This window comes from Micrasema longulum, unplaced genomic scaffold (assembly GCF_059751315.1).
Source record: "Micrasema longulum isolate JH-2025_06_02 unplaced genomic scaffold, ASM5975131v1 h1tg000840l, whole genome shotgun sequence".
NCBI lineage: Eukaryota > Metazoa > Arthropoda > Insecta > Trichoptera > Brachycentridae > Micrasema > Micrasema longulum.
Genome location: NW_028278032.1, coordinates 105,975 through 128,373, shown reverse-complemented (window position 1 = coordinate 128,373; position 22,399 = coordinate 105,975). Strand labels below are relative to the sequence as shown.

At 32.6% G+C, this 22,399-nt stretch overlaps 1 protein-coding gene and 1 long non-coding RNA gene across 2 annotated transcripts; one reads left to right on the top strand and one right to left on the bottom strand.

Moving 5' to 3' along the window:
* The first annotated feature begins 11,593 nt into the window (after positions 1–11,593).
* Positions 11,594–12,749, top strand: LOC148278701 (uncharacterized). Its single transcript, XM_088230998.1, has one exon. The coding sequence runs from the start codon at positions 11,788–11,790 to the stop codon at positions 12,700–12,702; it is 915 nt and encodes a 304-aa protein (XP_088087124.1). The 5' UTR covers positions 11,594–11,787; the 3' UTR covers positions 12,703–12,749.
* A 2,942-nt stretch (positions 12,750–15,691) lies between these two features.
* Positions 15,692–17,455, bottom strand: LOC148278700 (uncharacterized). The gene is made up of 2 exons (XR_015823116.1): positions 16,986–17,455; positions 15,692–16,075 (listed from the first exon to the last, which is right to left on the bottom strand). It is a non-coding gene; the product is annotated as an uncharacterized LOC148278700 (long non-coding RNA).
* Between the last annotated feature and the right edge of the window lie 4,944 nt (positions 17,456–22,399).

Genomic DNA, 22,399 nt, shown 5'->3' with positions numbered 1-22,399 from the left:
TTGCAAGGATGATTTTTGATGGATTGAATATAAATATAAATTAAATAGAACCGGGTTGTAGTCCCGTGGTTAGTGTCTCGGACTCTCGGCTTAAAGATCCGTGGTTCGTATCCTACTCTACCCTAACTTGATTCCCATTTCTAATAGTGAGTTATTGACAACTCTTTGAAAATGGCCCTCAAAATTAAATATTTGGGAAAATTATTATAAGAACGCAAATACTTCTTTTTAAAAATATATGGAGCGAATCCATGACTGTATAACGATTTAAAAAAAAAAACAATTTACAAAACTATTTTTAATAATTGAGCAGGTAACGATGAATTTATAAATATTTTATTCTCACATGGGCCAAAAATGGTATTAGATTTGTGCAAGATTTGACCAAATATTGTGTAATGTAATGAAGAACTTCAGCCCTACGATAAATTGGATACATAAAAAAAAGTTTTTTAACGAATTAGACCATTAATTCGAAAAAATGTACGAAAAAAATATTCAAAAATATTTTAATAGAAACGAAATACTTTGAACGACGTTACTAGTTCATATGAATTAACCAATGATAAGAGAGTTGCGGAAGATTTCCGGTTTACTGTCTACGGACCAATCGGTAGAACTAACCGAGAAGAAGCGGAAGAGAGCTTGAGTTCTCACACTAATTAATTAATAGGAGTAATTTCAGAAACACAAAACTTTAAAGAATCATAGCGCTGATAATACGATACTCATGTATACTATTTACTTTATTTAAATAAACAACAAATTTAACAGTCGCATTAAGGTCTTTAATATCTTCTTTGTTTTTGTTCCATACGACAAACCTATTGAACTTTTTTAAAGATGGTGAATGGTAATTAAACCTCTAGTATAATTATGATATGTCTGAAACTATAATAATTATACTAAAAATTATATCTTCGACAGACCTGATAACGAACTCAGAAGTCTTAAGTCGAGCTAGAACGAACAGAGTACTCTTAACCACCATAAAAGTTCGTAAAATTTCATATCTTGCTTCATTTTATTTTGAAAGGCAAGATTAAGGGTCACAAGGGGCTGGAAGAAGACAGATGTCCTGGCTGCGAAATATACGAGACTGGACTGGCTTCAGGACTGTGGAGCAGATTTTCCGGGCAGCACAGGACAGAGAGACTTTTGACAGAGTGATTGCCGACCTTGAGGATACCTGACAGGGCACTAAGAGAAAAAGGTGTTTGAAACAGTGTCTTATGCTTTTATTGTTAAATTAATCCTTTAAAATATTTTATCATTCAATTTGATTTTTACATTTATTTTTAAATTGTTTTAAATTTCTACTGATTGTGTTATATAATTTTTATATTTATTTTTTTTTTCTAAATCTTGGGTAAAAAGTATTGTATGCGTTTATTACACCAAATGCGTTTGTATCGTGTATATATTTTTTAATTTTTTTTTGCCTTGCATGTTAATAAAGTATGTTTCTTCATCTACCTTTATATTGCTATCAAGTGAACGTTTGCGAAAGTTTAGCCATATAAATGTTTCATGTAGGACTTTTTTTCTGTTTGTATATTTTTTATTGATGAATTCTCTTAAATTTTAACAATAAATAATACAATTTAAGTTACAATAAACACCTAAAAAAGTATTTATTCACATAATTGCAATTTACATCACGTTTCTCGAAACACTTTTTCTCTATTGTAAATGAAATTTCTGAGTTCAGACGAGGTGTTTTATGCATTCTTACCTACAATTGGCAAACAAATTAGCGAAATAAAGACATACGTTTTATACATTTGGAGCTTCAACTCATTGTTTAAATTTTTTCAGTGACATTGTTATTTCTTAACAGTCTACGGGATGTTGAAGCATAACAAATCGTCGTAGAAAACAATAATAGCTGAGTGATTATTAAATGTATTGCGCAGTTAACGTGAAAATATTATTTATTTTCTTTAGGTGCTTAAACAACCAAACCAGACATCAAGTTTCAATAACTCCACAATAAATCTTAAAGCTGAATTGAAAGATCTAGATCTAATAAGATTCAAACATCAAACCTTTGAGCGTAAATACTTTTGTGTTTTTATCTTTTTAAAAGTATTACAGGACCTGCACAGCTTAAATATGTTAAAAGTGAATAATAAAGTAGGAGGCATCTACAGGGCTTATGACCTGTCAATGGCTGATTTAAATGGCCACTTTACACACTGTGTAACATTCACCATTCTGCCCATATTTGAACATCTATGTTCCTTCAATTCATTCGTATGTTGATGTTTGTGAAGTTAAAGAGCTGAAACCTTTATTTATGCGGGTGAGATTCATCTAATTGAATTATTGCACCTATATGAAAATGTTATTTTTTCAATTTCTATGCTTCTTCATGGACCAGGTGGATTTATTAACAATATTGTGAGTTTGTCAAAATTTTTGAAAATAAGTAGTGGATTCAACTCCCTGGGGAGCTGTTTATATTAACATATTACGACAGAGATGAAGAACATTTAATTGAAGGTAATATAGAAGTCTTGGTATCTACAGGGCATCTACAGGGAGTTGAATCCAGTCCTTGTCTTCAAAAATTTTGACAAACTCATAATATTGTTACATTCACTACGTTTATTACTTTGTTTTTACTACGTTTTTACTATGTTTTTGCTTTATTTTTTACTATGTTTTTACTACATTTTCACTTTGTTTTTAATAAATTTTTAACCATATTTTAAATCCATTTTTTACTTTGTTTTTCACTCTATCTACTATTTCTATATATTGATTACTGTTTTATACATTTTTTGACTGTCTTAAAACGGGGTAAATAACCCTGCCCTGGTTAGATAGTCAAAGCAACATTGTATAAATTTCAATTTTGTGAATGTAATATAATATGATATAATAATGACATAAATATTTGTGTTTCATTCATACAAACATTTGTATTTAGTAGTAATATTGTATGCTTATATTTTTTAATCTGAAAAAAAAAACTTTAAAAAACACGGCGTAGAATCACTGACTTGTTTTGTAAACATTTGTATGTTTTTCGCATGTAATTATAATAGTCCAGAAACCGCGTACGCGCATCATCTCATCGTAATACTAAGGTGTTGAAAAAAAATGAAGAGAACAAATCATTTTCATTTTTGGGAGGAACCAGATGATTTGTTGATAAGTGTTCGTACAAATCACCTACAGCACAATCACTGAACCACACACTTATCACCGCAGCGGCACATTATCCTATCAAACCACGACAAATGTTAAACAAATTCACCGTATTACAAAACAAAGCTTTGAGAATAATTTTAAGAAAAAAAAAACAGATAAACAAGGGTAAAGTCGAGTTAAGTTAATTAAAAGTACTATTATTTATTTATTTATTTATTATTGTATATTTTTTTACAATATACACAAAAGGTAAAACAGAGTATTAAAAAAATAAAGGATAGTTACATAGCAATGAAATACATATTAACAGTATAAATTGTTAACAAAATATCTCCCAAAGGCATGGCCTGTTCGTGAGTTGGTATACAAAAAATGTTCATTCATTTTTTGCTCCTACAATAAATAGACAGGTATAATATTTTTGTGTAAAATAAGAAAGAGAACAGAAAATATTCTGTAAAAGATTAAAAGGTACTTTTTTATTTTAAAGTAAAAAAAATAAAAAAAACAAAAATATCTCATAGAAAAAAGGAGTTAATATCTTTAGTTTTAATCCAGGATAGTGCGTGTTTTTTAAAAGAAGGAACATTTTTAAAGTTTGGCATCAATGAAATTGAAATCAATATAGTTAAAGAATACCTTACAATACAATTATATTCGTTGACAAAATAATTAACTCTTATTGGTTACGCCACATTGACTATAAGTGTGTTACACGTCAAATTTTTAAAATTTATTTTCTGCCTACTGGGCCCGGGTTAAGATGTTGCAATTCCTACTGTGGGTAGGTACTACATTTTTGTCTACGGCCCAACAAAACAATTCTTTATTCAAACCCATACAACAAAAAAAGAACAAAATAACAACCGAACTGTCATCGTGTGTGCATGTGCCTTTGATATTCTCACCGCGATTGCGAATAAGTTATATTTACGATCAATAATTCATTGAATCCACGGCGTCATGTAATTGCATACAATAATCAAGAAACCACCGACTAGTACAGATCCTTTTTGACCACAGGATCTGATTCTGCCTGCCGCGAGAGAAGTCCGAACAATAAGGTGCCAGAACCCCAGTACAAGGTAGGTGAGTGAATTAACTTGTATTAGGGTTCAGTGGCAAACAAAGTCAAGATAACCCAATTTCCGCAAACCAGTAAGTCGAGCGTCCATAGTTTCTGCGTAGTGTTGCGATCACTAATAAAAAAACATTATTTTGGAAAAAAAAAAAAATATTCAATAAGATCTCTTTTAAAAATCTAATTTATCTGCTACACAAACGTTTTCTTTAACTTGCATTAACATTTTTGCTCTCTTATTTCTAACCAGTTCTGCGTCTTTGTCTTCTTACGAAATGGCCGACTTACTTCATTTTTATTTCTCAGAAAAAACCCTTTTTGACAACTTATTTGAGAAATAACCATTAATCATTTTGTGAACAAAAAACATCACATTAAAATTTATCAGTTGACGTACTGCCATAACTTTTGAATGTTTTAGCATCGATATAATCCTAGTGTATATATTCCTCTTCAGTAGCCGAAAACAAAAAAGACTACAATAATTTATATGAGGCCCTATAACTGAATTATATATCATCCTGTACGAATCTGCACTTATATATCTACTGATTCTTCCCGTAAGAGAAATCTTCCTGGCTATATTTGTCATGTATTTTATAATCTGGGAAAAAGTCAGTCTAGAATCTATAATAACCCAAACTTCAAATACAGTTTTTCTAAAAAAACATACAAATCCAGTACACTTGTTTTTTAAATGTGCCTCGTTATATATTACCAATACAGGTCCTGTCTGTGTCAAGGGACAACATGAGATAATAAATCATCATAATATATAATCAATAGAGAAACATAAACTGTGATAAAATAAGATTAATCGTGATTGCGTATATTATTTACGTGAAATTTATGTGCTAAATATAATAAGAACGCCTTAATTAAGCACAATGAATTTCCACGATAATCATATCATATATTAATAATATGAAATATTTTTTTAACATTATTTACTACACACGTTAGTGGGCGCTGCATAGGGCACTGCATTGTTAAATAAAATGCCGCGTATCTCGATCATCTATTACAGGAAGTTAGGTTAGTTAAGTTGGTTTACGCCACATGTGTCAGTCTAATGACACTGAAATACTTCATTAAAAGAACTTCCTCCGCATACCCGATAACCGTTTTTAAGACCGTGTGTTTTCCCTAACATTTTAGTGAAGGAAATATGGAAGTCTAGGCATTTACAGCGCCTTTGACCTATCATTGGCTGGTTTATGTGGGCACTTTATACACTACAACATTCATCATTTTGTCTATGTTTGAACATTCATATTTATTCAATTCTTTTATCTGTTGATTTTAGTGAAAAATTCAAAATATTTAACTTAAACCAACAGGTTTAAGAAATTTTTTTTAGCAGTTTTTTTGTCTAGAACGTGAAATGATTCAATCAGATGAATTTATTTACAACAATAAAGATTTTTGCTCCTTTACTGGACTATAATCAACAGATGGAACCTTATGTTTCAATAAGACACGATATGATAGTCAGAAAATTGATAATTTATTATTGGTATCAACACTTTTGATGATGCGTCCGAAATTCCAGGAAAATAAATTAAGAAATGACGATTGGCGTTTGATCAATAATTGAGCATATTGGCATATTGCACAACGTTATGTAACATATGAGAAATAATAAATAAATACCTACACCATTTCGTTTTTTGCTATGGAGTGATGTCCATCTTTTATAAATACATGATCTTTGCAATTTGTTAACACGTTCTGTGTAAACTTTTTATTTTTTTATTGGAAGTTGGACAATTTTCTCACTCCTCACAAAAATACGTTACAAGATATGGGACACAGGTATGTGAGGAGTCAGAAAATTGTCCAACATCCAGTAAAAAAGAAAAAGTTTACACATAATGTGTCAATAAATTGCAAAGATAATGTATTTACAAAAGATGGACATCACTCTATGGAAAAAAAAACAAATGGCGAATTTACGCAGAAATTTATTGATATCTTTGCTTTCTGCGTTGTATTTAGATTATGCGAAAAAACTAAGACTAACAAATAAATGCAAAAAAAATAAATCGGAAAATATATATTACCACCAAATTCACAGAGCAGCCAAGCATGAGAATTTCTCCAAATGTAGACAATATTTTATGTATGTACTTATCTTTTGGTATAAATTGATGTTTTTTTAATACAACATTTAGACAAATATCTTCTTTTTAACCAATCTGTTTTTTGGTTGGCTGGAAGATATTGCTTTTAGCAATAAGTCCGTGTATATATTTGTACCTCAGAGGCAGACGGATGCAAATCCAGAATTCGATGAAATAACATTTTGATTTTCGTATATAGTTTATGATTATGTCCATTGATTTTGAAAAAATGTAAGTCTTATAATGAAAGAACCAATGTATTAAGATACTGAAAATACAAATGAATGCTATTAATTATTAGAAATCACTTAAAGAAAGTAAATTATCTAGGCTTTGGTTGAACATTTGAAGTTTGGATTTGCATCCGTCTTCCTTTTGAGGTACAGATATTGTTTCGGATTCATTTTCTTTTATTCAAGTGTCAAGCCATTCCTTCCTTTGATTCCGGTGGTCCTTGTTTTGAATCCCAATATACCTACTTCTCCCTGACGGCGAGTCAAGAAAGCAACGCGTGACAACACAACAAAAAAAACCGTACCGCGAACAACAGCGAAAACCGTACCGCGAGCGTGACAGTGATTTCGAATCACCAACATACAAAAACGTGCAAAGTGACCAGTGCAAACGATAACGGTGTCTTTCTGGACCAGTGCCAAAGGGAGGAAACCGTAAGTCCTTACTCCTTTCATTAATTCCAGGATTGACACGAAAACCATAACGTCAATTAGTTTACCTAAAATCAAACGTTCCCTGTTTTCTTCGAACACGCGTATCGCGAAAGGGCAGGCCTTGTTTTACAGTCCCGAGGTCGAAGGTATCGAGCATCCAACATTTGGTCTATCTTGCGAACCGGATAATTAATATATTCGGACATTTTGCCCTTTCGCGACACGTTGTCGATGAAAATAAGCCTGCATTGGTTAACGATTAAATTCTCATCGTATCATATCATATCATTAATTTATATTTATATATAATATATTATTAACCTATAATCATCGTAAAAACATTAACAACATTCATTTACATAAATTTCTGTGAGCCTTTTCGTCATACTCTTTTTTTATTTGCATCAAAACTTTTAAACTACCTTCTTCGCGCGTCAATAATAAGCGCGTGTACTGTCCCGCAAAGCAAACAATAATTTTTAGCAGTAGCATTTAGCATTTAGCATTAGCAACTTATAAATCATTTTTACTTATTTTAACTTAGAATCATGAGTGTTAGCGTAAATGTTTATACAACTAGGCGAAATCACGCGCTAAAAAGATTGAAGGATGCTTTACGATCGGGAAAAAACGCAATGTCCGATCCAGAAAACATTCCACGTTTTTTATCGTGGTGCGAGCGGCTAGATCCTATAATGGATATGTTTAACGAAACGCAAATAAAAATTTTGTCCGAAATTTCTGAAGATGAAGCTGCCGTAAGGGAGAACAATGAGATTCAGGAACAAATGGATGAAATCATGTGTGAGATTTTCAGCATCAAGCGACTGGTTTTACCACCATTGAAGAAAGAAGTCCAGTCCGAAACGTGTGAAAAGAAGCACTACGCAAAATTGCCATTAATAAAATTACCTCTATTTACAGGTCAAATAAAAGAGTTTCCTGCGTTTTATGATTTATTTTTAAGTTTAGTGCACAGTAGGAACGACTTATCGAACGTGGAAAAGTTCCAATATTTAATATCGTCACTATCAGGGGAGCCTGTAAACATTATGCGAGCATATCCAATCACGGCTAATAATTATCGTGACGCATTTGATGCGTTAATAGCGCGATATAATAATAAACGACATCTTGCATTTTTATGTTGGGAAGAGATTTTATACAATAAACAAATTACTACTAATACTCCTCAGGCGTTAAGAAAAATTCTAGACATTTTTATGGAAAATATTTCTATCCTAAAGGGATTAGGACTTCCGACATCTGACTGGGATTTTATTCTCTTTCACACTCTTTTGACTAAACTCGATAAAAATTCACGCGAAGCATTTGAATTATCCATTAAAGGGGTAGATTTTCCAGTGTTTTCAACATTACAAGAGTTTCTTGTAGAAAGATGTCAGGCTTTGGAGAGATCCCGTCTTTCTAGAGATCGTTCTCCTGACGTCATCGCCAAGAAGACTCTGTTTAGCAAACCGAAATACTCATCAACCTTATTGGCGAATACACAAACGTGTCCTTTGTGTTCAGAAAATCACTCCATATATTCATGCGAACGGTTTAAGGAGAAACCCACAAAAGAACGTTGGAATGTCGTTAAGCAACTAAAACTGTGCGTAAACTGCCTGAGATCAAATCATAACTTATCAAATTGCAAATCAACTTTCAATTGCAAGAAATGCAATTCTCGTCATAATACAAACTTGTGTTCTTCAAACGTCTCTGAAGTTCATAATTCACCAGAAGTTATCGCTTCCACTTCTAAAAATAATTATATCATTCCAGCTACTACTCTTAGCAATATGTATTCGGCATCACGCCCTACACCTTCTTTTGTTCTCTTAGCGACAGCTGAAGTTGAAGTAAGGGATTATTATGGCAATTATCAAGTCGTTCGTATTTTACTCGATCCTGGTAGTCAAATCAATATAATTTCAAATCGCTGCGTAAACAGATTAGGTTTAAAACGTTGTAAGGTAGATACCCCGATGTCAGGCATTGGTCAGGTACCTACTACCTCTTCTCATAAAGTGAGCATTGAGCTACGTCCAGTAGGTAAACCAGATCCAGTATATTTTACCGAAGCTGTCACACTAGAGCGTATTTGCGGTGACATGCCAACCCACCAAATCACTAGTCAATATCGTCACCTATCAAATATTGTGTTAGCTGATAATCGTTATAACCAACCTCGTCCCATTGATATTTTAATAGGCGGTGAGTTGTTTCCCAAGCTTCTTCTTTCAGGCAAATTAGAAGGAGATGAAATGGCTCCGACAGCCGTAAATACCGTATTCGGTTGGATTTTAATGGGAAGAGTCTTGTCTGCTAACTCGAGCAATCAAATCAATTTACTGTCACATTCATTGTCTGTAATTGATGACACCCGACTGGGTTGTGCTGTTCAACAACTTTGGGAGATTGAAAACATACCTAACATTGAGTCATCAAATTTCTCTATGGACGATCAACGATGTGAAGAGATGTACCAGAACACTCACTCCAGAGAGTCCGATGGGCGTTATGTAGTGAATTTACCTTTCCGCAATTCAGAGACACCATCGTTCGTCAATTCTTATTCAATTGCCCTGCGGCGATTCTATCATCTTGAAAAGCGCCTATTAAAAAATCATATTTTTTATAAGGAATACAATGATCATATCATGGAATATTTATCAAGCAATCATATGGAGCCCATTCCTCCCGGTGAATGTCAATCCTCATCTGCATATTATATTCCTCACCACGCAGTCGTGAAACCCGAAAGTCTTACGACAAAACTTCGCGTCGTTTTTGATGCTTCGGCCAAGGATGAGCGAGGTTCTTCATTAAACAACACCTTGTTGACAGGGTGTAAACTACAAACAGATATCGTAGAAATTCTTTTGAGATTTCGTCTTCATGCAATCGTCTTTACGGCGGACATACGTCAAATGTATCGCCAAATAAAAATGACTAAAGGTCATCAAGATTATCAACGTATTCTATTCCGTGGCTCTTCTAATGAACCCATTCGAGAATATCGACTCAACCGAATTGTTTTTGGAATTTCTTCGGCTCCTTTTCTTGCTATTAGAACTATGCATCAATTAGCACAAGATGAGAGAAATTCGTTTCCCCTTGCATCTAGCGTAATAATGAAAGACCTGTATGTTGATGACGTAGTATCGGGCTGTGATTCGCTAGAATCAGCTCGGAGTCTCCAGACACAATTAAACGGTATCATGTCTTCTGGAGGATTTGAGTTGAGAAAATGGTCAAGTAATGAACCACAGTTTCTGAATGCTATACCCGAAGAACACAGAGCTTCGTCACTACAATTCGATTCTAATCGTGATTTTATCAAAATTTTAGGACTTGAATGGAATTCTGTAGAAGATCAATTTATTTATCACATCAATCCGCTTAACCGATCATGCACAAAAAGGACTATGCTTTCAGAGCTAGCCCGTATATTCGACCCCCTAGGATTTTTATCGCCTCTAACATTCTTGGCCAAGTTATTAATACAACGACTTTGGCTGCTCGGGGTCTCTTGGGATAACCCCGTCCCGAGTGACATACATAACCTATGGGTAAGGTATACTACGCAATTACCTAATCTTACACAAATTAAAGTAAACCGACGTATAACTGACAACGGATCTCATGAATATCAAGTTCATGGATTCTGTGATGCCAGTGAATCTGGTTATGCCGCAGTTGTTTACTTACGCAGTTCGACAGCCAATCATCATCACCAGGTGGCACTTGTATGCGCCAAATCTCGAGTATCACCCGTAAAGCGCATGACGTTACCGCGTTTAGAACTCAGTGCAGCTTCATTATTAGCTGATCTCATGCATTACATTCTTAAAACACATTCAGAAATCAGCAATATAACAAAAGTATATGCATGGTCAGATTCAACTATCGTATTATCTTGGATTCAATCACAATCAACCCGATATAAGGTTTTTGTTGGAAATCGAATTTCCAACATTCAACGTAAGCTGCCGTGTGCTGAATGGAGGCACGTGCCTACCAGTCAAAACCCAGCTGATTGTGCTAGTCGAGGCTTGTTGCCCGATGACCTGATACATCATCCACTTTGGTGGATGGGCCCCTCATGGCTGAAATTGGAGCTTAACGATTGGCCGAATTTGATAATTGGTAAATCTAATGACGTAGCAAGAAATATTGAATTAGAAAAACGACCTAACGTACTTGTTAACGACTTATGTCAGCGTCCATTAGAAGTGCTAATCACACGTTATTCTTCACTTAGAAAAATACAACGTATCGTAGTATACATATTACGTTTCATAAATTCTTCCCTTATAAAAGATAAAGCACTTCGTCAACCTACAGATCAGGAAATGCATAAGGCTTTGATGTATCTTGTAAAATCTGTTCAAAACACCGCCTTCATTGGGGAAATTCAGAATCTGAAACTGGGAAAAGATTTACCGAAATCAATGAGAAAATTAAATCCCTTTATTGACAGTGAAGGTATATTACGGGTCGGTGGGAGACTAAAATCTTCAGATTTATCATACGACGCAAACACCCAGCTTTATTGCCTCGAAAACATAGATTGACTGATCTTATAATTCAGTGCGTGCACAGCGAGAATCTGCATCCAGGTTTACAGTCGGTACAATATCTGGTTATTCAAAATTTTTGGATTTTATCTGCAAAACGTGCTATTCGGCACATCTTATCGAAATGCTTCAAGTGCTTCCGGGCCAATCCTCAGTCATTGCAACCCAAAATGGCTGATTTGCCACGGCTGCGAGTCACACAACTTAAACCGTTTCAAACTGTTGGCGTTGACTACGCAGGCCCGTTTAACATCACGATGCATAGATATCGAGGTGCTCGTACCACGAAGGCTTATCTATGCCTTTTTGTTTGTTTTGCAACCAAAGCCGTACACCTTGAGTTGGCTTCAGACTTGTCATCGGATGCCTTCTTAGCGGCTCTGCGTCGTTTTGTGAGCCGCAGAGGAAGATGTAACCGCATACATTCGGATTGCGGCACTAATTTTAAAGGTGCTTACAAGATCTTGTCAAATTTGATGCGTGACGCCAGCGAAGCAGAACGCATTGAGTTCAAATTCAACCCACCCAGTGCTCCACACTTTGGCGGACTTTGGGAAGCCGGGGTTAAAAGCGTTAAGACCCATATATATCGAGTTATTGGAGCACAGATCCTTACTTACGAGGAACTCAATACACTCTTAGTACAAATCGAAGCAGTACTAAACTCGCGGCCATTATGTCCCCTGAGTTCCGATCCTAACGATTTAACAGCTCTGACACCGGGGCACTTTTTGACGTTGACACCATTAACCGTAGTTCCTGCTTCAGTAACTGCTCCGGTCAACAAGCTGCGCCGGTGGCAACTTATCCAACAGATGCATAATGACTTTTGGTCACGTTGGCATCGCGAATATTTGACCACATTGATGCAGAGATCCAAATGGATGCAACCTTCGAAACCCATCGACGTCGGTCAGATGGTCGTCATTAAAGATGACTCAGTACCACCTTTACGTTGGCGTTTAGGTCGAGTAATCGAGACGTATGCAGGAACTGACGGGATAATTCGAATTGTATCAGTGCAAACAGCAAGTGGTTTAATCAAAAGACCACTTGTAAAGTTATGCCCTATTCCGGATGAATGAGTATCGGGTTCTCATTCATAATCATCCCTCATAAGACATTGTTTATAATCACCCATCATCACTTATTATCCATATTCACGTAGTGACAATCGTATAATTCAAACCTTAATCATATCATACATCACATCGGTCGGCATATTTCTTTAACCGTTAACCAAAACAGAACCATTTACTGGGAATATGCCGTCATATTCCGCAGCGCGGGGGAGTATGTTTCGGATTCATTTTCTTTTATTCAAGTGTCAAGCCATTCCTTCCTTTGATTCCGGTGGTCCTTGTTTTGAATCCCAATATACCTACTTCTCCCTGACGGCGAGTCAAGAAAGCAACGCGTGACAACACAACAAAAAAAACCGTACCGCGAACAACAGCGAAAACCGTACCGCGAGCGTGACAGTGATTTCGAATCACCAACATACAAAAACGTGCAAAGTGACCAGTGCAAACGATAACGGTGTCTTTCTGGACCAGTGCCAAAGGGAGGAAACCGTAAGTCCTTACTCCTTTCATTAATTCCAGGATTGACACGAAAACCATAACGTCAATTAGTTTACCTAAAATCAAACGTTCCCTGTTTTCTTCGAACACGCGTATCGCGAAAGGGCAGGCCTTGTTTTACAGTCCCGAGGTCGAAGGTATCGAGCATCCAACAGATATATTGTAAATGTATATAAATAAATGGTGCATAGAGCACTGAATTGGTACACTAAATGCACCCTTTTTCAATCAACTGTTACGTGTAGGTAAGTTAATCAGTCTTACGTTTCAGGTGCCAGTCCAGATACAATGAACTCTTACATTATAAAACTAAATTTCAAATGAATATTTCATGTCGACCTTCGCAGGAATCAAATTAGGGATCTCAAGTACGGTAGGACATCGCGCCTAACACTACTCCACGAGGCAGACAGGCGGAAAGGTGGACTTGCCTGCACTCGATCCATTTTCTTTTGAAGGATATTTATCCGAGAATGCCCAGTGAGTCGAAAAACTCGTCAAGGATTCTAGAAATCACAAACTATTTCGTATACAAAATTGTATCGTACATAATATCGACACCTCCCACGTATAATATCGTAACCCACAAAACACGATTTTAGAGGAGAAGGATTTATGTATAAGTATATTTATAAAAGGATATTTTTATTCCGTATAAATCTAAATATTTACCGATTTTCGAAAAAAAAAAAAGTTCAAATAAAAATATATTTTGTCTTAAAATATGACTTATAATTATATTATATCAATGTCCAAATGTTAACTTAAATGTAATTTATATTTATTTGAAAATATTTTTTCAAATAAGCTTATAAAATACATAAAATGTTTCGCGGTTTGTGTTACATACGATATTATACGTAAAATATCGTATTAATGTCATACGATATTATACTTCATAAAATATGAAAAGTAAAATATAGTATGAATGACGCATGTACGACATTACCAGTAAAATTTATTTGACGAATAAGCGCTTTCGCCTAAAAGGCATCTTCACAACTGTGTCTATATCTTATTTTCTAACCTTTTAAAGAATAAACAGGCTCGGAGGTTACCGCTACCCTAACTTAATTCTTATTTTGTGATAATGAGTTTTTTGCAACTCGTTAAGGCGGTTCATCCAGCCAAACACAATTTCATTTTCGTTTTAAGACGGTAGTGAGTTTTAAAAAGAGACAGCAATATATTTGTCCGTGCGCGCCGGTGAGTCAAGCTTGGGTAAAGTTAAATACAGTATGCCCGCTAAGTACCCGCAAAAATGAGATTTTTTTTACCTGCATGGTCATGAATTTGAATTTGAGTTCCAATAGTTCCTTTTGAAAACTATAATTACTTTTGCAAGATAAATAATATGTATTATGTCACAGTACGGACTCACGGTTCAATTTATTTATTATATTTGGATTATAAATTTGTACTCACCTATCATTAATTTTCGTATAAACTATTTTTTTTACATCGTTTTTGGAATATTATTTATTCCTTAGTCTTAATATATCAATGTGGTGGATACGATTTAATGCATAAAAAGTATACAAAAAAAAACAATATTTTATCATCAATAAATATTTTATTATTTATCCAGATACATATCTAATTACATTAACAAATATATTATTGTTGATAAAAAAGAAAGTAAAAAATACCATTTAATTATTAATAAAAGCACACATATTCTATCTAATACTTAACATATTTTTTGTTAAAGTTACACTTTATTCACAAACAACATAATAAAAGTAAAATATAATATACTTGTTATGTCTTTAAAAAAAAAAACATTTATTGAAGTCAAAACACCGAAATTTGCTAGACAAATAAAAACAGAAAAATTACACAGGTAAAGATTATAAACTACTTTATACTACTACTTTCCCTTTTCCGCACCCAAAGTACAACAAGGTACACCAAATGCAGTGTATCTTGATCATTTTATTACATGAACAATCGAACACTCGACCTCATGCACGGTAGCCAAATGCGCTACCACTATGCTACGAGGCAGACAAAATATTGAAAAAAAGGCGGACAAAAGAATCTAAACTTGGACATTTTAACTAATGGGGTCGAACTCTTTGATAAATACACTTTTCTTGGATCATTACAGATAACAAATACATGGTAGCAATTTTTTTTATAGAGAAACGTAATAATTATCCCAAATAATAATTTTACATGAACTAGGTACATTTCACAGTACATGTGTATTACACAAACAAAAAAATAATTATACATATAGATCCGGATAGATCCATAATAAATTAAAAATCAAACACTAGTCTTGAGTTAATGAATTATTTTTAAAAAATCATTTGCTCTTACGTTTCTGATTGTCTGCACATTTTTTCGCTATTGCCTCTAATATATACACAGGATCCCTAATCGGCATGTTTCGACGATACCTCGGATCGACTAATTCTGGCAAAAGGCAATTTAGATAAAACAATTTCAATGGTTTTAACATTTTATTTTTTCAAAAATCTTCATCTTTTTGGATGTATGTGATATGTAGAGGGCGGTCAGAGCCAGTCCATATCGCAAATATCATACCTATGCTCATAATTCCAGAAACTATCGCGTGATTTATGTCAATTTTATTTGATTCATTACGATCTGAATGTATCGAAAATATTCTATTGCACATTTCACAACAAATGTGCTATAAAAACCTTTCCGAACTTCAGATCTAAACTTTAAATTTATAATGGAGCACTGTAAAGCATTTTCATGTTTTACGATTTCTTGTAATTGTTAAAAAAAAACCCTAAATCAATTATTCTTCGTCCACTAATACTAAAATGAGTATTGTCGTCTTCTTTTTTTTTACGTCCAAACAATATCCAACATCTTCTTCAAGTATTGTTTCAGATACCTGTTGAAAAAATAAAAATATATATATGGTATTTGCAATATCCAACAGTGCACAAGACAATAAAATAGGAAACATTATATTATTATGTTCAAATTTTATTAACATAATTGAGTTTTCTAAGAAAAGAACCCTTAATGAGGAACGCAATTAGCTGTGGTTTTAATATGTATTTTCAATCACCAAAAAATACGAGTTTGACTCAAATAAACATGTAGTTCCAAGAATCAACAGTGCTTATCATGGAGTGTGCATAAATGTTTCGGTGAATTCTATTTTTGATAAGCTAGTGATAATTAACTCAGAAGGTTTATAAATTAAATTATTTATTTCATTGTTTGGTAATATTATTACAAAAAAAAAAAAAACTAAAACCAGCACTATATCCAGAATGCAAAGCTGAGATAAGCTTTGTAGAACAAAATAAAAAAAGTATTTTATGATGGTTCGCTCATGCGGAACGAATAAATGATGGATGTAGAAGTCGATGAAGGTCGAGAAAGACGTGGCAAAATCTCTTTTCTACTCCTTAATCTCTCCTCCTTCCCTCTTTTTTTCATTTTTCCCATTGAGTAATAGTTTTGATCTAAGGTAATTTATAAACAAATGCGTTTATTTCTATTTTTATATGTTCTGTAACTTGAATAAAAAAAATAAAACTATTATTTTATGGTTGGTTGGAAAAAATGCCATTTGGCAATAAGTCCGCCAATTTACAAATAACATTATGTACAAAACGTTAAATAAACAAATATTTATTGGATAATTCAAGGCCTCGGAAAACAAATCAATCAGTTGGTAATGTCGTTTCAGTTTCTATGAAGCTCTGAGCCTCATATATAATATGCTAAAAAATACTCGATTCCGAAACACACTGTAGTTATACATGCGAAAATATTTTTAAAAATCTTACCTATTTCTTTCTTCATTTATCTTGTCAAATCTCTTGGTCTTGTTACGACATTTATGTTTTCTTGTAAAACCTTTAGATTTAATTGTTTTGGAACCGATTTTTAATTCAAAAACTTTAAAAAATCACAGAAGAAACGTCCCGAAAAATCCGACACAGAAAACACGTCCGTACTCGGTGAACGCCCGAGAGAACTGATACCAAACTCTACGTTTTATATATGATTGATTCTCAATGAAAATACATGATTTTATAATATTAATTACATTTATATTTTAGCATTTTTTGAAAAATAAAAAATACATGTAACTAGAAAAATGTGTGTTGTATAGAGAAATGTAAAAAAAAAAACAATTTTAAAAGTAATATACATAAGAAAGAGCCATTTAGTTTCAACAATTTAACCCAAAATGGACTCTGAAAGAATTGTATTTTACGAAAATTATATGCTTTTTTTCAAAAAACTAACTCATCATCGGCTTAGATAAATAATAGATCTTTCAATAACTACATTAAAAAATATTACAATATATTATCTAAATATAGATAATTTGTGTTGAAAATGTTGAAAAAAACGAAAAGTGCACTTTTCCTTGCAATTTTTTAGTCAAATAAAATTTTTAAAAAACATTTTTACTTCATCTGTTTACTAGATAAATGTTTAATCTTTTATGTGGTTTTAAAAAAAAATTGTTACACTTATTATTAGACTCTAAATTTTAGTTTGAAAACTGCCTTTTTTTGCTCCGCGCTGGATGGATCGCCTTAAAAAAACGGTAAATTATAAGCACGCAAATATTTCTTTAAAAAAAAGGCCTCATTGGTCAAATGAAACAAAATAATAAAACTGAGCCGATGGATTTAATTAATATTTTCATCAAAATCATTTTCGTTTCTTATCATTTTACCTTCATGTAATAAAAATGATCAAGATACGCTGCGATTGGTATACTAATGCAGTGCCCTATGCACCGGTGCGGAAAGGGAATGATTTTGATTTGATTTTTAAGTAACTATGATAATAAGAATTGGCTAGCAAGTTGCTGTATGGTGACTCATTAACATAAGAAAATAAATTGTAGTAACTAATATTATAGGTTAGTGTGGGTGAAGAATAAGATGAAGTTTTCTCTGAGTCGCTGACCAGCTCATACTACAAATCCATCCAGCCAGTAGTCCCAAAAATATCCTGGTTCCGTAACCTCAAAGTTCTAATTAAGTGTGTCCCTTATATGTAGATTGAGAATTGGTCATACGGTGATGGCATCACACCTCAAAAGAATTCAAGTAGTGACCTCTGCTTTATGTGAATGTGAAGAGGAAGAGGAGACCGCAGATCACGTTCTATTTAACTGCAGATTGTTACCCAATGACGAATTTTTTTATGGACATTTGCTTACTGGGTCTATCTTTTCCACTTGATATTCAACATCTTCTTTCCTCGAACTGTCCTATGATCAATAGTGTGATAGTCAAACATTTAAGGAAATACAAAAAAAATATCTAAGACACAAAGTATATATTCTGACAATGAATTAATATTAAATAAATGACTTATTATTATTTTATTATTCAGCCCTGTTCTATAGGGAGTTTACATGTGATCCGCTCGTAAAATGTTGTCAAATCTTTCGTTAATTTGCAACAATTTTGCAACCTTGCAACAAAAACATTGGTAAATTAAGGCATGTATCACTCAAATTTGGGTGCTTTGCCAAGAAAAAAAAAAAAAACTATCATTAAATAAAGTAGGTAGGTAATTGAGTCTGGAGCAAGTATGTAAGTAACATTAAAATATTTTTTATACAATTAATATTTAAAGCATGAAGTGAGTGGTCAAGAATGTAAATTTTTTCGACAATGTTTGTTAATATTAGTTTAACATGTTACAACAGAGACGTAGAACCTTAGGTTAGGTAATATGGAAGTCAAGGCATTTACAGGGCTAGTGACCCACATTGGCTGGTCCAAGTGGCCACTTTACACACTGTAATATTTACCATTTTGTCTACGTTTGAAGATTCATATTTTTTACATTCTTCTGTCTGTTGATTTTTTAAAGATAAAACGGTATTTTTTTCTTAACATATTACAACAGAGATGAAGAAAATTTTAAAGAAGGTAATATAGAAGTCAAGGCATCTACAGGGCTTATGACCTGTCATTGGCTGGTTTAAGTGGCCACTTTACACGCTGTGTAACATTCACCATTCTGCCTATATTAAAACATCTATATTCCTTCAATTATTTCATCTGTTGATGTTCGTGAAGTTAAAACCAGCCAATGACAGGTCATAGGCCCTGTAGATGCCTTGACTTCTATATTACCTTCTTTGAAATGTTCTTCATCTCTGTTGTAATATGTTAATGTTAACAGCTCCCCAGGGAGTTGAATCCAGTCCTTGTCTATAAAATTTGGACAAACTCAAAATATTGTTGGTATTTTTTTCATTTATGCCGGCGAGATTCATTGAATTGTATGCATTTTTTACCATTTCCATGAAATAAAAAAAATCTTAAATTTAAAAAATTATTGGTACATTTAAAAAAAATTCATTGCATTAATTTTTTTTATTTACACTATTGTATAAAATCAAGATTGACAACTCTTATTATCACTTGGATGGCATAAAAAATGTAAAATTTTTCCACAAGTCTGATGATGTCGGTTGCAAAATTATTTTCCTTTTTGGGCCCCACTAATATTCTGACGTAAAAATTTAATCCTACGAAAGTAAAACTGTTTTAATAATTTTGTACTTGATGATATATTACCTTATATTTAAATATAAGTTACAATTAAAAATACTTGGTACACTTCCACTCATGTATTTGACCAATTAGCGCTTTTACCCTCTAATGTGAATCTTCAGACAAAGCTTTGTCTGTAAAGTCTTTGCAATACTTTATTTGTCAAGTCACCAAAGAAAGAAGAGGTTGAAAGATATGGTTTAGTACAATAGATCTAATAACCTAGAGTACAACTCATTATAATACAATAGTTTCAACTCGGCGCGCGGAGTTGAACTTGACATGTCAGGAAAATCATAAGTTAAAATATAATTGTTAACATCATGTTTGTGAGTATTGCGTACATAATTTCTGTTTTCACACCATTCTCATTCGATTCTTAAAAAATGAGTTTAACTAGATGAAATCTTAATAATACTTAAATCATTTAACATATGCTACATAAAACTTGTGTAATATGCGTCGTAAATCGTCCTCTGGGGTGCTATTCTGAACCACTCTCGTGGAACGAGAAAACAGTTTTACTTACATACAAAATACACGAGATAATACGGCCACGAGAACGTTTGGAATACCAGCCCTGGGCCCCAATACAATGGGACGTTAACGAAGTTATCTTCGACTGTCTATAAAGCAAAACCGATATTTGTGTACAAAAATTAGTATATTTGCATGAACATTTAAAGTATCTTCGTCGGTAACCTATAATTGAACATGTTTAGAAGAAAAAAATGTATGCATATTCTGCTTTTCATAAAAAAACTTAATTGAAGATACATGTTAACTTCCCACAGTAATCGGGGCCCTGATTCTGTCATTATGGGTCTGTGTAACATGCCATGGTAACGATTGTATCTCCCTTAGTCCTAGATTTGCCACTTCTTTCAATCTTGAAAGCGTTGTTATTTATTTATTTTATTCGTGGAAGAAACTTTTCAAGTTTTTGATTAATGTTTTTCTGCGATTTAGTTATAAAAATGATTAACTTGTTTTGTTTCATTATTCATTTTTAATTTATTTTGGAAAAAAAACAACAGATTTTACATATATTGCATACAGAAAATAAGAATATTTTTTTAGTGATGTTAGATTTTGATTAAATATATTATAGGTATCAAAATAAAAGTAATTTAAAAATTAAAAAATGGTTGAAATTTAGAAGTTACAATAAAAAATAATGATATAGAAATACAGTAATAAAAATAAAAATAAATTTAAAAAAAATAAAAAATACAGTTTTTTTAAAAATATCGTGGAAGGTATAAAACATAATAATTAACATATATAATTACTGACATCGTATAATTAAACAGGCATACTGTCTATAAGGAATCTTCTATATTTCATAATATAAGAGATTAGTTATTCTGGATATTATGTACTTTAAAAAAAAAAACGTTAGTATTACTTTAGCCCCCAATTGAGCTGTAGTAACTCCTGGGAATATAATTAATTTGTATTATACTTTGTATTATTTGAATAATAAATAAAAAAATCTAATAAACTAATGTCGTTTAAAATAATTCATAATTTTTATAATGTAAGATCAAGTCTCGGCTATTTCAGACGCAGGTATAATGATGACTAATACAAAATTATCGACTAGTGATTAAATCATTTGTAATAAATTTCCGTATTGTATTTTTTAAAATTAAATATGAATTCGGGTTAAAAAATAATATATATTCAAGGAATAAGTAGTAACTATTTCCTGGACCACGAAAATTAATTTAAATTTCTCTTACCAAAAACGCTAGAAGTCAACAACAGCTATGATGAATACAAGACCGATACATTTGCCAACTTTTAAACGTACAAATATACAAAATGTCATTTTTTAGTTTTCTTAAACGTTATAAATACAACATTTAACTAAGCCATATTCTCAACTGATGACAACATCAGCTACTTTACACTTAACATTATAAAGTTTCTTATACAAACTGCATTACAAGTTGAAGTGAAAATACATAATAAATTGAGGTCAAAAAAATTAACTTTTTACAGTAACTTTACGTTAGTCGACATCTGTCGACAAAATTATTAACTAATTCATGTTTAAAACAAAATAGGTAAATTTCTTGAAAAATTTTGAAATTTCTTCTCTATGGTTCATAAGTTCGATAATAGATGTCTCTAATGCATGAAAAATACTTACAGACTTAAAAGACAACTAATTAGTAAAATATGATCAAAAATGACTTTTTATTACTAGAAAAGTTTTTAAAATAAGAAAAAAACACTGGAATTTATTTCATAAAATAACTATTGAGATTCAGTTCCCAAGGATACAAATAGAGTCGACGACAAGGGGGGGGAGAGAGGGCAAATGCCCAGGGCCCGGGTCCAGAAAACATGTTTTTTTTTTCACAATTTAAAAAAAAAATCTGATTATATTTTTTAAATATTTTTTTATAAATCATATAACACAAAGTATTTTACAAGTATAATACGTTAAATTACATTCCCAGGAGTTACAACAACTCAATTCGGGATATGAATAATATTAGCATTTATAAAATAACACATATTGAGAACAACAAAGAAACAAAGCAAGTTTAGCACCTTTATAACTAAATATACAACAACAATATATACGCCTAAATCATTTTCTTACACAAGCAGAATAAATACATATAAAAAAAACGCTTTTCAGAATAAAAAAA

What these genes read in the sequence shown, in the direction of transcription:
- LOC148278701 (XM_088230998.1), top strand. Translation starts at nt 11,788, where the DNA reads ATGGCTGATTTGCCACGGCTGCGAGTCACACAACTTAAACCGTTTCAA.